Source organism: Erpetoichthys calabaricus, chromosome 1 (genome assembly GCF_900747795.2).
Source record: "Erpetoichthys calabaricus chromosome 1, fErpCal1.3, whole genome shotgun sequence".
Taxonomy (NCBI): Eukaryota; Metazoa; Chordata; class Cladistia; order Polypteriformes; family Polypteridae; genus Erpetoichthys; species Erpetoichthys calabaricus.
In genome coordinates, this window is record NC_041394.2 from 302,416,640 (window position 1) to 302,435,580 (window position 18,941).

Genomic DNA, 18,941 nt, shown 5'->3' on the forward strand with positions numbered 1-18,941 from the left:
ATCAGTGCTGGTGTAGTTTTATTGGGCTACCACTGAAAAAAATCTTTACATCTTCCGTGACAGTCGGCTCAGTCAAAGCACAAATAGAAAGAGGTTAATGGAAATAAACAGGCATTATATTCAAAGATATCACTCATGAGGCTATTAGAAAAAAATGAGACATCATTCAAAACAAATTTACACCCTACACTCTTGAACACATGGAAAACAAGTGGCTGAACCTTGAATATGATTTCAATAGATAACTAAGAAGCGCAGTAAATATGCTGTAGGCTAGCACACATTAACCCACTGACAAGGTCACTGGATGTCGTAGTGTCTGAAATGCATAACAAGGCACTCCAATACTAACCACACTCAAACACAATTTTGAGACATCGATCAATTCAAGTCACACATTTTTGCATACAGTACTCCCCACCACCAACGTATATACAGTATGAGGGGACTGAGCTGACCTGATAATTCCTGGACTGTGTATTGCATGTTGAATAATACAGTATAACAACATACCTAATATATGCATTGTTTCAGGTCAGTATAAAAGAACAGTTGAAAGGTGCCCCAGCAGAATGTATACTGGCGACAGTAACTTATGTGACCATGCTCTAGTATTTAGGACATCATTTCTAAAGATGTTTCTTGTCCACATTAATAAAAAGATAAGTGTCTGTGTATCTGTGTTTCTGTCTAGTTGCTATTTGTCTGTCATTCCAACAGATAGCACATCACAAACATCTGCAGTAATAAAATGCATTGCTTTTGTCATTCCAACAAATGGGGTATCACAGACATTAATACTGCTTTTACGAATCCCATCCCAAAGGGCATATAAAAGAGACAAATGCATTGCATTTGTCATTTCAACAGATGGTGCATCACCAACAGTGGTAGTAATGCATTTTATTACTACAAACGTTTGTGGTGTGCCATCTATTGAAATGACAATTGCAATGCATTTTATTACTACATGCATTACAAAAAAAATTCTGGTGGTGCACTGCAAACGTTAACGTTGAGGTCTATGTTGATTACTTATCTTTCAATCCATCTTAGACGAGTAACACAACTTGTGTCATAATAATGGAAGAAGCACCAGAAGTAGGTATAGGGGATGGTAAAATAATTGAAGGACATTGTGGGACCTTGGATAACAGACCAGTAGATGTTAGCCGGGAGGCTAATTATGGTATGCATAGTCCACTGCTAAGAATTACTGTAGAAATTACTTATGGAAATTTTTAATTTATAGAACAACATGCTTTTGATCATTAGCTTTAGAATTAGTAAAAACTTATGCTTAGATTTTTTATTTTAAGTAGCTTAAAAGCCATCATTTATTTGTCAACATAAAGGCTACTGGCTTTTTGCTTGCAAGTGGCCTGTCTTTCTTTTTTGCTTCTAATTATAAAACTTCAGTGAGATAATGAAAAGTCAAGAACAATATGTACTTGGAGAGAGTTAAACAGGACATTGTTTTAAGTTTCACTGCTGAGATTTTAACTTTGAGTAAAATAAGCAGTCCATTAGTTTAGAAAATACACTATATACAGTATTTATAGCTTATTTAAATCTATGCATCAATGCTTTTTTCCATACATATCAAAGCTTTTTAATCAAGTTAAAGTAAAATGTGCTATACTGTAATTCATTAGCTTTAGGTTATATAAAAATTAATAAAATTAAAAGCTTGTGTCTGTATTTTGTATTTTCTCTATACACATAGAAAGCTCTCTGTGCTTATCAGCCCAAGGCCACTTGCTTTCACTGCCAGCCTGCTAGGACACTAGCATGAGGTGATGACAAGCCAAGGATAGTGTATATTATAAGAAAACTTTGTGCTATAGTCTTGGACATGTAGTTGCTTAAAAAACAACCTTGAGGGATGTTTGTGCAACAAGAAACTATTCATTTGAGCATCTCAGCATCTCATGTGTGGGTCCTCCTGCTTCTGACTTAAACGGTGGGAATTGATCGATAAACAAGTCTCAGGCACATGCACAGGGTAAGGAGTAATGTTGGCAAGTTTCAGTCAGATGATGGATGCTAGATGATGGACAGTGGTGGGCTGGGACATTATGTAATGTTGGGAAGAAGTAGAAGGAGGAGAGTATTTTGCATATATGATAAGAAATGTAATATAAACTGATGCATTTCGTAGTTTAAGCGCTTCCACCATGGGCTAGTGTCTTTGTTAAATTGTGTGTGATAACCATGTTTTTCTGCATTCCCATTTGGACTCTGAGACTGCCTTCTTAAAAAGAAAGAGCTTTTCTCCATGACAATCTCTGTAGTTGTTGCCAGAGTTTTTAAATTTAAACCTAACGTTAGAAAAGTTTGAAAAATGTTAATAAAATGAAGGGTGTGATTTTTAAATCCTTTTGACCTGTATTAAACAGAAAACAACAAAGTAATGAGGAATTTAATGGCACAACAATTTGTTGCTTTTTGTTTGTTTTTTTTTTGTAAGTACTCAGGATTTTCAAAAAAGTTGTAAGAAGGAGGAGTATTAGACTATGAACAATGAGGAATGTTCAAGAAATATCCTGAAGAGGTGTACCTATCATGTTTTGGTGTAAAAGAAGCACCCACAAAATTTACGATCAATGATGGGTTAAGGATTGACACTTTGCATAAAACTACATTATTACTGCAATAAGTTTCAGTGTATAATTTTATCAACAGATACAAAGTATTCAGAGAATTTTTTTTTTTTAATCAAATCCAGTTATTCATAGGTTGGCTATAGAGAGCTAGTTACTATGTGTGTGGCATCTGCACATTCTCCTTGTGTGTGCATTGATTCCTTCCACATCCCAAACATTTACAGGATAGGCTGATTGGTCACTACAATGTGCCCAGTGTCTGCGAGTTTGAGCAGTGTGTATGAATGTGTTTTTTGATTAGCAGGAGTCTCATCCGGGGTAGTTTCTTACTTGCATCCAACACTGACAAGGTAGGCTCCATATTCACATTAAACTGAACAGGACAGAACAAGCTCAGAAAAAGGACAGATGAATCAAAATGTCTGTATCATCCAATAAAGTTTGAATGTCAGTCCTGTGTTCACATAGGCTATCTCTGCCAACTCTGCCAGTTTGCTTTCCTTGCTTAATAATGTCTTACTATGTTGATGAGAAAGTCTACGTTTTTCCCAGTCTAGATACAATGAATGAAAATGTATTGAACTAAAATATTTAACAATCATATTTTTAGTAGCCCCAAAGTTTTCCTAGCTAGTGATCATTTTGTGGTGGGTGTAGCAATGCACTGTATCAGTGCACACTCCCAACAGTGAAAAAAATGTCTTAATGCATAACAAATACTTGATTTTTCCTGCCCATCTTAATCTTGGGCTTAGCAATTTTAATTGGCATTTGGTTATATGTTGGTAGGAACACTAGAAATGAAAGAAGCAAGAGATTAGCCTAACTGAGAGTGTTTGCCATGCTTTAAATGTTGATCTACAAAAACAGACAGAGGAGACGAGTCAAAAAGGTCTAAAATAAAGCACAATTAATTTTGTTTCAAAACCCAATCTAGAAAAAAGGCAGTAGGCCAAAAAATAAAAACACATGCAAAGGTATGAAAATTAGTAACCATGAAACAAATCCAAAAGACAAGAAAAAGGATCAAAAACACTAAACAAAAATACACCTATACCCAACTAAAAGGATTTTGCAAAGGGTCAGAACAAACAAACATTGAGCTAAGAGAGAAAGCTCAGATCCTCCTTCCTGTTTCCTCTGGTCTTAAAATTGCAGAACAACAAATCAATTAACATTTCTAAGCAAAAGAAGAAGGTTGGATGAAGCAGAGGAAATTACAATTGTAAACTATATAACATAATTACTGAACTATTTAAAAGGCATATTGTTACAAGAAATAATTCCGCTTTTAGAATCTCGCAGGTATTTATTATTGTTGTCCTCAGCTAATTGAATGTACTGGACTACAGCTAAATTTTAAAACACTGCAGTTCCCTCAAAGAATATAAAATCATTCTCATTTTTCACTAGAGGCAGGAGTTTTGATCTGAATATGATGTAATAAGTTATGTCTTACTGATCTGTAATTTTTGCACTTCTTTCAAGTGCCACCATTTTTGCTTTTAATTTCTTTAAAATCATTTTCTTCACATTTATTTGCATCACTACTCTGTAATTCTAGTGATCAGTTATGCAATGCCATAGATGCTGCCCTATTGGTTTTGCATGGATTGTATCCATGTTGTTAATGGCTTTGTCAGTCACATGGCATGCAAGTCATGTGACATTTTCTCACCTTATATAGGATGGTGCCAAGCTAGTAAGAGTTATCCTAGCTTTGGGATATTCAAGAAAGCTTACAGTGCTTATGCTTATTCTTTTTTGCCTAGGACTAAACAGTCTCCTAGGCTGGTGTAGAATTTTTGCCAAAACATTTTGACTTTGACTTTTTGTGTTTTGTTCGCATTTAATCAATCATTAATTTTGTATTTTCTGGTATATCTGACATTTGCCTGTTTTTCTGAAGTACTAGGGTGTTGTACCGTGTTAGCCATTATGAATGTAGAGAAAAGCCAAGCAAAATGACACCTTTTACTGGCTAACTAAAAAGATTACAATATGCAAGCTTTCGAGGCAACTCAGGCCCCTTCTTCAGGCAAGATGTAATACAGAGACTGAAGTTCCCTATGTTTATATACACACTCTAGGACAAGAAACAACATTGGTAAATCTTTAAATGAGAAATTTTAAATGTATAAAATAAATAGATTCATTCAGGCCAGGGTTAATTTAACAAGAGAGAAAAGAACAATGTATTGTCAAGATCTCTGGATAAGATAACTGTCCAACAAAGTCTTTTGAAGTTTGTAATGAGTTTTTTCAAAACAATGTGGATCTGTAGACAGGTTGTCTGTCATTCTGAGAGATGTAAACAATCCTCATATCTGGCCATAAAACTCTTGTCTTTATTCAAGCCATGTTGTAATGTATTAAATTTTAGCATGAGTTTAACTTCCCATTCTTTTCTCTCTTGCTGTGTTTTGAAGTTGCCCATAAGCACTGTGACTTTAAAGTCCCTCTCACAGTGTCCATGGCTGTTGAACTGGGCCGCTACAGGAACATCTGTGTTGCCATGTTTAATGTGGAACCTGTGTAAATTCATTCTCTGGCAGAGTGTTTGTCCAGTTTCTCCCACATAGAGTACACTGTCAGGACATTTCATGCAGAGAATTAGGTAGACTACATTAGATGATCTGCAGGAAAATGATCCCTTTATGTGATGTTCAAGTCGGCAGTGTGCTATAACTATACGGTCTGTATCATAGATGTGGGCACATGTTTTGCATCTTTTCTGTAGGCATGGAGATGTGCCATTTTCTGTTGGTTCACTTAGGGAGCTTCGGACAATTAGTTGTTGAAGGTTTGGTGGTTGTCTGTATGCCAGGAGGAGAGGTTCAGGAAATACATTTTTCAGTGTTTGGTCATTGTTTAGTATTGGCTGAAGTTCTTTTATAATTTTTCGAAGTGTTTCAAGATGTGGGTTATAGGTGACAACAAGGGGGATGCGGTTCTTGTTGTCTTTGTTTTTATATTCCAGAAGGTTGTCTCTGGGTATGGCAGTAGCTCTTCTTATTTGAGTGTCTGTTGTTTTGGGGGTGTAACCTTGTTTGATGAAACCTTGTCTGAGCTCCTGCAGTTGTTGATCCCGGTCTGTCGGGTCTGAGCAAACACGATTGTACCGTATTGCTTGGCTGAAAATAATGGAGTGCCTTATATACTTGGGGTGGAAGCTATCACTTTTCAGGTAGGTCCGTCTGTCTGTCGGTTTGTGAAAAACAGAAGTTACAAGGGTGTTGTCTTTCAGTTGAACAGTGGTGTCAAGGAAGCTGACTTCTGTTTTTGAGTAATTCAGCTTCAGCTTTATGTTGGGGTGAAAACAATTATATTCATTATGAAAATGGAGGAGGTCCTTCTCACTGGCAGTCCAGATTATGAAGATGTCATCTATGTAACGGAGATACAACATTGGTTTTACGATGCACATTGACATGAAATCTTCTTCCAATTTTGCCATAAATAGGTTTGTATAGTGAGGTGCAAACTGACAGCCCATTGCAGTCCCCATTTGTTGCAAGTAGCAATCTTGTCCAAAAGAGAATAGATTATGTGTCAGAGTGAATTTTATCATTTCTATTACTGACTTTGTGGGTAAATCATGTTGTTTGAGGTACATTTCACATGCAAATATACCATCATAATGGGGGATGTTTGTGTAAAGTGCCTCAACATCCATTGTGGCCAGTAAGGTTCCCTCAGGTAAGGGGCCTAAAGCAGACAGTTTTTTTAAGAAGGCAGTGGTGTCCTGGATGTAGCTGGTTGTATTACGGGTGAGGGGTTTAAGGATGTGCTCCACCCAACCTGAAATATTTTCTGTAAGGGAGCCAGTTCCTGAGATTATAGGCCTGTTTTTCTGACAATGACTTGACCTTCTCCTTTTTGAGTATTTCATCCCCTGGTTTCTTTTCTACATTATGGTTATATACAGTACCTCTCAAAGGTGTTTCACAACAATCCACACATAGTGCAAGGCTTCATTTATTTATTTTTATACATAGTAAACCAATCCTGGATGAAACACCATTTTATAACAGAGCATACTCATGCACACTCTCACACCCAGGCAATTTATTGTCATTGCTTTACCAATGTGAATATAATCCTTGCAGTTGTGACAGCAAGAGTCTTACATTTGATACCAAGTTTCCCATTAGAAAATATAATTTAAACTTAATAACAAAACTAATACCAATTTTACCTTATAGGAAACTGATTTTATTCTGATGCTCTGCTCATGAAATTGTGACCTTTAAGACATCACAACAGATATTTATTTTCCCCAAACATTTATCAGCACCTGAGGCTCTGCGTTTGCAAAAAAGAATTTTCCATGTTTCATAAAAAATGTGCTTGCCACTACCTTGAGGTAAAATGTTTAATGTGTTTGTAATGAATTAATAATAATAATAATTCATTACATTTATATAGCGCTTTTCTCAGTACTCAAAGCGCTATCCACACTGGGAGGAACCAGGAAGCGAACCCACAATCTTCCACAGTCTCCTTACTGCAAAGCAGCAGCACTACCACTGCGCCACCTGTGAGGATTAACTGAATAAATCAGACCAAGACCCATATGCTTTCCATATCTCTGTGTGATTTTGTAGGAGAGGCCAGTTACTGTATAAATACTGTGGGTATAGAAAAGAATCACCCCCTTTGAAATATTCCCATTTTTTTGCTTTACATCCTTAAATCAAAACACACACAAAAATATTTCTTCCCAGCTTTACTTACTCAATGCAACCTATAACATCCAAGTGAAAGATATCACAGCTACAGTTCAGAAAAATTATAAAAAATCAAAAACAACACATACTGAGATTAATAAAGGATCACCCCCAATGTCAATATTTTGTTGAACCACCTTTTGCTTTAATGACAGCCTTCAGTCTGTTGGGATACTTCTCTATCAGCTTTGAACATCTAGATTAAGCAGTACTTGCCCACTTTTCTTTAAAGAACTGTTCAAGTTCAGTCAAATTGGATGGTGAGCGTTGGTGAACTGCTATCTTCAAATCTTTCCACAGATTTTCAATGGGATTTAGGTCTGGGCTCTGACTGGGCCACATGAGGAGATTCACTTTTTTCTCCTTCAGCCACTGTGTGGTCAATTTTGCTGTGTGCTTCGGGTTGTTGTTGTGTTGAAAGGTGAACATTTTGCCTATCTTCAACTTTCTGGCAGTGGGTAGCAGGTTTTCCTCAAGAATTTGACGGTATTTTGCCCAATCCATTTTTCCTTCTACCCTAACGAGAGCCCCAGGCCCTACGAAACACCCCCACAACAGGATGCTGCCACCTCCATGCTTTACTGTAGGTATGGTGTGTTGTGGATAGTGAGCTGCATTGGAATTCTGCCAGGTGTACCATTTGATTTTAGTCTCATCTGACCATAAGACCTTTTCCACTTAGCATCAGAATCTTTAAGGTGCATTCTGGCAAAGCTCAAACGAGCCTTAATGTGGCCTTTCTTGAGAAGTGGCTTTTTCCTTGCAACCCTCCTGAACAAGCCACAATTGTGGAGCACTTGTAAAATTGTTGTCACATGCAAACAATGACCACTCTTTGCCATAAAATCCTGTAACTCCTTCAAAGTGGCCATTGGCCTCTTGGTAGCCTCTCTTACCAGTTTTCTCTTTGCTCTTCCATCCAGTTTGGAGGGACGGCTGGATCCAGGGAGGGTCCTAGTAGTACCAAACACTTGCCACTTCTTTATTATGGACTTTACTGTGCTCCTTGAGATTGATAAAGCCTTTGAGATTTGTTTGTATCCATCTCCTTATGTCTGTCCACAACTCTATCCCTGAGATCTTTTGAAAGTGGCTTGCCACCCATAGTCAGTTGTTTGCTGTCAGTTGCACTACCAAGCAAGGGAATGCTCCAGGAAAAGCTGTTTTTATGCTTCACTAATCACATGAGTTACAACTGATCACAGGTGGAAGGAAGCCAGTAACCATGGTCTGCGATGGAAATGGGGGCTACTTACACCTGATTGAGTTTAGGAGGGGGGTGATCCTTTATTAACCTCAGTATTTCTTGTTTTTTATTTTTTTTAATTCTTCTGAACTGTAACTATGAGATCTTTCACTTGTATGTTATATATTGCATTGAGTAAGTAAAGCTGGAAAAAATATTGGTTTGTGTGTTTTCATTTAAGGCTGTAAAGCAAAAAAAATGGGAATATTTCGAAGGAGGTGATTCTTTTCTATACCCACTATATAAACCTGGTACAGCATATTTCCTTCACTTTTTTAATGCTGATCTTCATAGTGATTTATAATAATATACTGTAAACTATGTCTTTGAAATTCTTCTCCAAGAGACTCATTTATAAAACTTTGTCTGAATAAGAGGATGAAAATACGCATACAGCAAAAAACAGGAAAATGCATACACCAAAAAAATATCCAATTAATAAAATCTGGCATGAACACATTTGTACACAATTTGCCTTTGTAAGTCACAATTATTTTGTAAATGTGTGTATGTAAACTCACCTCAAACCCTGACTGGTTGCCACACTGAAGCAACCATCTATGGACTGTGCTAATCAACCTCATACATATACAGTCATTATGCTGCAGATCTTCATTGACAGAGACAGCAGCCTTCTGCATGACGCATTGAGACAACACCACCTGCATCTATTGCATGTTCAGCATGGCATTGAAGTGTGGGGTCAGGGAAGGGCATAAGGCGCCAGCATCTGAGCAAGTAGTGACTATCACCTGACACATAAATATATATTTATTTAAAAATAAATAAATACAGAGATAGATAGAGAGAGAGAGAGGCTAGGAGCGTGCACTGATAGGACCTTGCCACACCCAGGCCTTATGATAAACTGCAGTTTCAACCAGTTATTTTACCAGCAAGCTATCCATCAGTCTCATTTTGGCATTGTAGATGACTTGTGTGTTAAAGGAATAAAAAAGCAAAAGCAGTGTCATTCTCACTAGGTGCCTTTATGTGTATGAGTGCTGTCAATTACTCCAATTACATTAGGAAAACCAATTGGCTCTCAGAATCCTAAACTGGCTCAGAAGCCAGTCATCATCATGGGCAAAAGAAAAATTTTACCAGTCCCTAAAAACTCATTCCTTTCATATATGGCAATTTGCATTGTTTTCAAGCAGTGCCAAACAAGCCATATTGTGTCAAACCATTTGGCTATGAATAGGTAATAGGGCATGATTTTAGAGCGTTCTGTACAAAGAGAGAAAATCACGCCTGTATATTTATTGTGCTTTGATTTCTAACCTTTAGAAGTGACAGCAGGTAGCTTAAACTGACAAAAAAGCAAAAATTTGTTCAATCAAACTCATCACCTTTAGGCTTTAATATATTTGTCATGTCAACACACATTATAATAACAGGTTGGTGATATGAATTATTATGCATGTGAGCCATCATTTAGCTAGTTAGGCTGTATTTCCCAGATTGATCAAAGGTGTTATCATTTCCCAGTTTCTCAAAAATGTTGCATATGGATGGGTCAGAGTTGCCATAGATATATTAAAGTTCTCCCACCATATTCTCTCTTATAAATCCCAACTTTTGCGTTGAAAGTTGCTTACATACATTTCAAGCCTCTTTTTGCGCCTACTCAAGTTTTATAAATCTGACCTCTTTTGTCACCTCCTTCTGTACTATGGTTATCTCTGCACTAGGAAAACAAATTCTACCAAAACACCAAGATTCAGGGGTAACCAGAAACAATTCAGTTGAAGATAACTGAAGGTAAATGAATTTGAGATGCAATGTGTATGGATAAATATGGAAACAGAACCTTCATTACTAATGTTGTTTATACTTACTTTTACTTGATTTTAATAAAATTATAAATGTGTTTTTTTACTTATATATTGTTGTTTGTGAGATTATATTAAACATGAAAAGAATATGACAAGATTGGTCTTGATTTCAGCTGTTACATTAATACAAGCTAACATTTCAATTGAGGTATGTGGACTTTCAGTATCAATCTCAATAAATGGCAATTTATCACTTTATCTCTTTTGTTAAAAATATACTGGCATATGTGTGATCAAACAGTAGCCTTTATGAGGACTGATTAAAGAGAACACATGGAATTTCAGACAGCAACTTCTTTCATTGACCCACACACCTTACTTCATTTTCTCTTGTTTATATTTGTTAAAATATATATGTTATGTAATCAAAGACAACCCATATGTTGTTTCCAACAAAACATAATTCATAAAATAAGGTAAGGTCCTTTCTTCTTGTGGATAGCTTTACCTGTGAGTGGAGAATTGCTACTTCTTTCTACTACAGGAGACATAGAAGATGTTTGAAATGACTGTGAAAGTGACTCATTATTTAGAATAAGATCCACAGAAGAATGTGAAGGTGTCTCTGGTGGTTTGGTTGCTGGTGGTGCCTCTGGCGTCCACTGTTGATAGATACAAAATGTACCGTTACTAATAAAAGTAGAAAATGATACAACAAACATGCACTATTTTCCACCTACTAACTTTCAAACCAGTTTAATGCAGTTATAAGGCTGTATGGGGCCAGAGTGCAGCAACGTCTGGTGCAAAGCAGGAACCAACAGCATCTAGTCTGTTGTATGGCATGCTCACATATGTCCCTCATGCACAATCATTTTGAAGGCAAGACCAAAAGAACAAAGTTTGGGAATATAAATGGAATAATATACCATTAAATTCTAAACCAGCTTAGTCAAACTCACAGTCATGGTGGGCCAGCGCCTATTTTGGAAATATCAGGCTCAAATGGATAAAAGGATGTAAACTGAAACAAGTGTCTATTAATGAAATTATATTTTTAGAACAATTACATTCTCACTTCCTAAGTAAAAGCAATAAATTCTCCCTACCCAAAAATGTATGCATTTTTAAAAAATGTTTTTTATAATGCTGGATGCATACATTCATGTCTACTGTTTTTACCTTGAAGACATCTGAGCACACCAGTTTGTCATCTGAAATCCTTAGCTGGCTGAAATGCTTCCAGGTGAACCATATATCATGGGCAATCAGCTTCCAGAGAAAATCAAGTATCTGGGGAACAAAGGGAGCTCATGACAAAATTGCACCCTTTTACTTAATGTCTTCTAAAAACAAAGGAAGTGAGCCAGTGGCCCTGTGGGTGATATTAATCACAAGTTTCATCCTAACAGGAGACTGGGACTGTGCCTGTTTCACAAAAACTATACAGGATGTTGTCAAAATCAACAACAAAACAGAAACAAAGAGAATAACATTTTATTACTATGAAATACCAGACTGTATTTTAGTACATAATGGAAAAATTAATAATGATGACTGCCTGCCTGCCAGTTTTACTTAACAATGTTCAGTACATTGAATATTTTAGTTATAGGGCCAGTTTAGAGTAACCTACTGTATTAACCTTAACTCTTACAGCATGTGGGGGCAATATAAAGTATCTGGGGAAAGCCCACAGGGGCAGCGGGGTGAGAAACAAAATTCCATACAGACATTATCTAGTCTGGAAATTGCTGGAGCTATGAGAGAGCAATACTAACCACTTTGCCACCATGCTATCCATTAAGCAGTTCTGATATTTTAAACAAATTTTTGTGATCTTTAACAAGGTAAAAATGAATCTAACAAAGACATAACACATACTAATTGCAATTGTCATTAGCTAATATTTGTTTGAGGTACTGAGACGGGACACTAAATTTGGCCCCCACCAGTCCACCAATGGAACAATACACCATATGAGACTCCCTTTTACAAAAGCAAATCTGTGTGTCAATGTACCAAATAATTGAGTCTTCTACTATTTCTTACTCCTTTCCTCTTTCTGAGGAGCTGGTTTAGAGGTGAAATGCTGGAGCTCCTCGCCCCACTAATCACAAACTTAACAAGTTCCCAACAGTATCCCTATGTTCTTGTTGAAGAATTTACTTTAAAGTAGCATGTAGGATGCACTATTCTAATTCCTTTTATAGTTTTAAATCATATCACATCTCAATCACAATTTGCTTTCAACTGAAAATGTTCAACTCTTTCAAACTCTCCTCACAGCTCATTCACTTCAGTCCCAAAAACAGCCAGAAACACTCTCTTCTGGACTTTTGGTATTTTCCCAACACAAGAATTTTGTTGTCAGGAACCAGTGAGTTCCTGTACAATGTAGAACCTTAGTCATGTGTGGTCCCTAGCCACATTTGTGTATTGTGTTCCCTACATACAACAGTAACCATGGCCCCAACAAGGTGGGGAGCTGACAGGGCTCTAGCCAGGGGGCCCGGGATCACAGGGGCCCGGCGTGGGATGATTAGATATTATGCACAAACAAAACATATGAACAGAAAGCAAGCATTGATCCTACAGCGTTGAGTGTCAACTTCAGCATAAAATATTTTGAAAGCTAAAAACAATATCAAAAAAAGTTTCAGATGAAAAAATGTTTACATACATTTTTCTACAACCTTCTCGCTTTGACATTTTACAAATCCAAATAAAACGTAGACCTCTCCACTGGTCGAAAATTTTGATATTAATTGCTGATTTGGTGTCATATAGTTGTATATATTCTTTATTTATAAATATTATAAACAATAAACTTAAACAAATTATACATATTTTAAACACAATTAAATAAGAAATACTACACAAAAAAAATTAAACATTTACTTATTTCTGCAGATATAAAGAGTTAAAGTTAAAATTTCGATTTTTTTCAAAATTGACGCCATTTTCAAAAAGACGTAATTTCCGGCTTTTTGCAAGAAAATTGAGGCCTGCGACAACCGCCATTATTTTAGTCAGAAAATTTCCTATAGGAAACCCTACATTAGAAAAGTATATCAAAAATGCCAGAGTACATGAAAACTAAGCATCATAGAACCGTACAGATCTTCAACTAAATTGTTTACCTACATTTAAAGCTAAAAACGTAAACAATTCTATTTATATTCACAATTACTTTATAAGAAACCTGTTCTGATTCTTTTATAGGCAAAACAAGAAACAAGTAATATTATTTAATTTGTATTAGTAGTCGACTATTGCAGATAAATAAATTATAATTTATAAAAAATAATAGAATTTGCTTTTAACTGCACAGATCCATTGAGGATTTGTTAGCCTGTTATCAAGAAATTCAGATTCAGCTGATTTTGCTACCTGCTACATGCTTGGAAGTAAGTACCTATTAAATACTTTTATATAGTTATGTGTGTAATTTAAAAACTTTGTAAGTAATTAATTTCCATGAATATTCAAATTCTACATGTATTTTTAAAAAGTCGGCTTATATGTATTTTCATTAATTTATTTTTTTTCTTTATATTTTCGTTTTCTTTCTCTGTAGCGTGATTAATTATTATTATTTTTTTATTTCTAGTTATAAAGTAAATCAGATGCCATGTCTAATTCAAAATACAAACATAAGTCCGGAGCTCAGAAAAGGAAACTTAAATCTGAGAAAGAATTGAAAGCATGGTGGTCAATCCTTAACAAAATTTTTCAAACCTGAAAACAAAAGATACACAAATTACAGCTACTGATCGTAGTAAAGAAAATGACTACCAAATGGATTCTTGAGCTCAAACATCAGTCGTAGAAGAAGCTAATGTACCATGTGACCCTGTTGTATCTCAAGAACAAAGCACAAGTGGAAAACCTGAAGAAGACGCGATTATGAAAGAACATGATGCAGATGGTGCTTTAGTTGCAGAGCCAATCGAAAACTCTGAAATAAAATGATGACCCTGGTACTTGGCCACAAACAAATTGCGACAAGAAATAGTACAATCAGTCACTTTTCAAGATTTTGAAAGATTTATAAGGAATTGCCAAGGGACCTTAATGGTAGAGAATTTCAAAGCTCTTTGCTCTATACAAAAACTAAAGATGAAAGAAGAAGATAATATTTTCCTCGAGAATGGTTAGCTTGGAGTACATCAAAACAAACTTTTTACTGTCTACCATGTCATCTTTTTTGCGACCCAAAGCCAAGTAACAAAAACTTGAGCAGTTTAACAACCCAAGACGGAATTTCACCTAGAAAAAAACCTTGGAAAAGGTTGTATGATATTTTGCCTTCTCACGAAAACAGTAGTGAACACAGGAAACAGTATTTGGCTTGGAAATTTCTTTTACAGTCATTTAAAGGACAGGGAATTGATAAACACTTACAGCACCTATATGTATATATATATATATATATATATATATATATATATATATATATATATATATATATATATATATATATATATTTATATATATATATATATGGTTGAAATAGTTTACTGTCAAATAAATGCAAAGAGTACACGACACGTGTTTCGCCCTCATTCTGGGCTCATCAGGTGTACACACTCCACTGCACTCCCTCTCGGGAATCGAACCTCGGACGTCAGCGCCACCACAAGCGTTACCTGGTAGGTAACCACCCATACAATCAGATTGTGACACAGACTACGAATGCCGTGAATGTAATTACCCCGATCTACATGCTGTCAAATAAACGAACCACACGCCGTGGCGCAATGTTAGGGGCATCGCCTCTGTCGCTGACGTCCGAGGTTCGATTCCCGAGAGGGAGTGCAGTGGAGTGTGTACACCTGATGAGCCCAGAATGAGGGCGAAACACGTGTCGTGTACTCTTTGCATTTATTTGACAGTAAACTATTTCAACCATTCTATGATCTGCTCCTCACAAACTGAGGGCACCGTGGCGGATGTTAGCAGATTGCTGGCCAACCACAAGCGTTACCTGGTAGGTAACCACCCATACAATCAGATTGTGACACAGACTACGAATTCCGTGAATATATATATATATATATATATATATATATATATATATATATATACTTATAAAAGGCAAAGCCCTCACTGACTCACTCACTCACTCACTGACTGACTGACTGACTGACTCACTCATCACTAATTCTCCAACTTCCCGTGTAGGTGGAAGGCTGAAATTTGGCAGGCTCATTCCTTACAGCTTACTTACAAAAGTTAGGCAGGTTTCATTTCGAAATTCTACGCGTAATGGTCATAACTGGAACCTCTTTTTTGTCCATATACTGTAATAGACTGCAGCTCAATGGCCATGGGAGGCGAAGTTGCATATCGCGTCATCACGCCTCCCACGTAATCACGTGAACTGACTGTGAACGCAGTACGTAGAAAACAAGGAAGAGCCCCAAAGAGCGCTGAAGAAAACATTCATTACACAATTGAGAAGGCAGAGAAACAATAAGAAGCGAGCGAGTGACGCATACAAGCATATTCATAAGTGCAGCTACTGCGGAAACAAAGCACGGTGTAAACCGTAAGTTTAAATTAAGTTTATAGAAACGCTCCCGCTGCCGTTTGCAATACCATATTCGCAACATACAAGTTTAATGAGAAGACACGAGGTATAAACGAGACTTTGGATCACTTTGTAACGGAGTTAAAATTGCTGTAGCAAGAAACTTTTAAGTGCCGGGTCTTAGCTAACATTAAATAAAGACGTGGACATCGCAACATCACACAAGAGAGCGGCTCACGTGAACTGACTGAACGCAGCACGAGTGATCACTTCGATGAATCAAACCTGTTCAAAAAACACATTACACAATTGATAATGTAGGAAAAGAATATGAAGCGACTGACGCATACAGACATTTTTATGAGTGCAGGTACTTCGGAAACAAAGCACCGTGTAAACCTAAAGTTTAAATTAAGTTCATAGACCTACAAAAGGTTGCCATTGATTTCAGGCAAGATTGCTTTTCTCCTGTACAACTATATGTTGCATTCTCAACAGTAAGCTTGCACGGCTTGGTCATATTACAACCGGAGTGCTGAACTCACAACGTGGTATACAAAGAGAACTATAACAATCGTAATAAACGAACAATAAAATAGCGGAGAACCCGTGGATTAAATAAAAAGGCTGCTTCCTTGGCGAAGCAAGGAAAAAGGATGACCTTATATGGCGTTCGTTTATAAAACAGCAGAGAAGCTGTGTAAAGGCTGCTTCACAAAAAAACAGCAGAGCGCCTTATATGAGCAGGCAGTCAGCTAAAGAAGGGAATCAATAAATAACTATAATCTTAATAAACGAACAAAAAATAGCGGAGAATCCGCGGATTACATAAAGGAAATGGGTACCTGAACAGAAAAGTGAGTCTCAAATAGCTACACAATAACTATAACAATCGTAATAAACGAACAATAAAACAATACAGAACCGCTAAGCAAGGAGAAAGGACGGCCTTATATGGCGTTCGTTTATAAAACAGGAGAGGCTGTGTAAAGGCAGCTTCACAAAAAAACAGATCCTTAACAAATTGTTATTGGTATATTTTCCCTCAATTTAAAAAGGTTTTCTTTTCTTCTTAATAAAAATTTAAAAGCAGTACTTCGCCGCTGCGAAGCGAGGGGATTTGCGTATATATATATATATATATATATATATATATATATATATATATATATATATATATATATCCATCCATCCATCCATTTTCCAACCCGCTGAATCCGAACACAGGGTCACTGGGGTCTGCTGGAGCCAATCCCAGCCAACACAGGGCACAAGGCAGGAACCAATCCTGGGCAGGGTACCAACCCACCGCAGTATATATATATATATATATATATATATATATATATATATATATATATATATATATATATATATATATATATATATATATATATATATATATATATGTAGATATATATATATGTAGATATGTATATATATATATATATGTGAATGTATGTATGTATATTTGTATGTCTATATATATATATATATATATATATATATATATATATATATATATATATATATATATATATATATATGTAGAAATGTATATATATGTATACAGTATATATATATCTAGATATGTATATATATATGTGTATATATATGTAGATATGTATATATATATATGTAGATATGTAAATATGTATATGTATATATATGTGTCTGTATGTGTATATATATATATGTGTGTATGTATGTATGTATGTATGTACGTGTGTATATATATATGTATGTGTATGTATGTATGTGTATATGTATATATGTATATGTGTGTGTGTATGTATGTGTGTATATGTATGTGTATATATATATGTTAATGTGTGTATATATATATATGTATATATATGTGGATGTGTATATGTATATATATATATATGTATATATGTATATATATGTATATGTAGATATGTATATATATATGTATATATGTATATGTATATATATATGTTTACATAACCTTATTAACACACTACATCTCCGCTGCAAAGCGCGGGTATTTTGCTAGTATGTATATATATATATATATATATATATATATATATATATATATATATATATATATATATATATATATATATATATATATATGCTGCTATGCTAACAACAAGCCATGGATTACAAGTGACATCAAGGGCCTTTTGAACCAGAAGAAAAGGGCTTTTAAAGGTGGTGATCAGCATGAGCTCAAGCGCGTGCAGAAGGAACTCTGAGTCCAGCTCAGGGCCGCAAAGGAGCAGTACAGGAGAAAGCTGGAGCAGAAGTTGCAGATTTACAGCATGAAGGAAGTATGGGATGGGATGAAGATCATCACTGGCTGCAGCTCGAAGTGGGGTGCCACCATCGAGAGAGATGTGAAGGGAGCAAACCAAATGAACAACTTCTTTAACAGGTTTGACCACCCTAAGTCACTCTTACTCTCACCTCAGAGTACTGCACCCTCCACCCATCCTTCTGCTGATACCAGCATAGGAGAGTCTTCCCCACCCACAATTACAGCAGTGCAAGTGAGCAGAGAGCTGAGGAAACTTCGTGCCAGCAAAGCAGCGGGTCCAGATGGAGTATTGCAACGACTGCTGAAGGTCTGTGCACTGGAGCTGGGGAGTCCTCTACAGTGCATCTTCAACCTGAGCCTGGAACAGGGGAGAGTCCCGAGGCTTTGGAAAACATCTTGTATCACGCCAGTCCCAAAGGTATCACGTCCTAGTGAGCTGAATGACTTCCGGCCGGTCGCTCTGACGTCACATGTGATGAAGACAATGGAGAGGCTATTGCTTCACCACCTGAGGCCACAGGTCCAACACACCCTCGACCCTCTGCAGTTCACATACCAGGAGAAGGTGGGAGCGGAGGATGCCATCATCTATATGCTACACCGATCCCTCTCCCACTTGGACAGAGGCAGTGGTGCTGTAAGAATTATGTTTCTGGACTTCTCTAGCGCCTTCAACACCATTCAACCTCTGATCCTTAGGAACAAGCTGACAGAGATGGGAGTAGATTCATACCTGGTGGCATGGATCATGGACTATCTTA

General features: G+C 36.4%; 1 protein-coding gene across 1 annotated transcript in view; it reads right to left on the bottom strand.

The window, feature by feature from the left end:
• LOC127526747 (uncharacterized) overlaps positions 1-18,941 on the bottom strand; it is a 74,141-nt gene that overhangs the window by 36,103 nt on the left and 19,097 nt on the right. Inside the window, exons 3-4 of the mRNA XM_051923290.1 lie at positions 11,543-11,653; positions 10,869-11,022 (exon numbers count right to left, since the gene is read on the bottom strand). Coding sequence (XP_051779250.1) covers positions 10,869-11,022; positions 11,543-11,653 — 265 coding nt within the window. The remainder of the gene's footprint in view (positions 1-10,868; positions 11,023-11,542; positions 11,654-18,941) is intronic.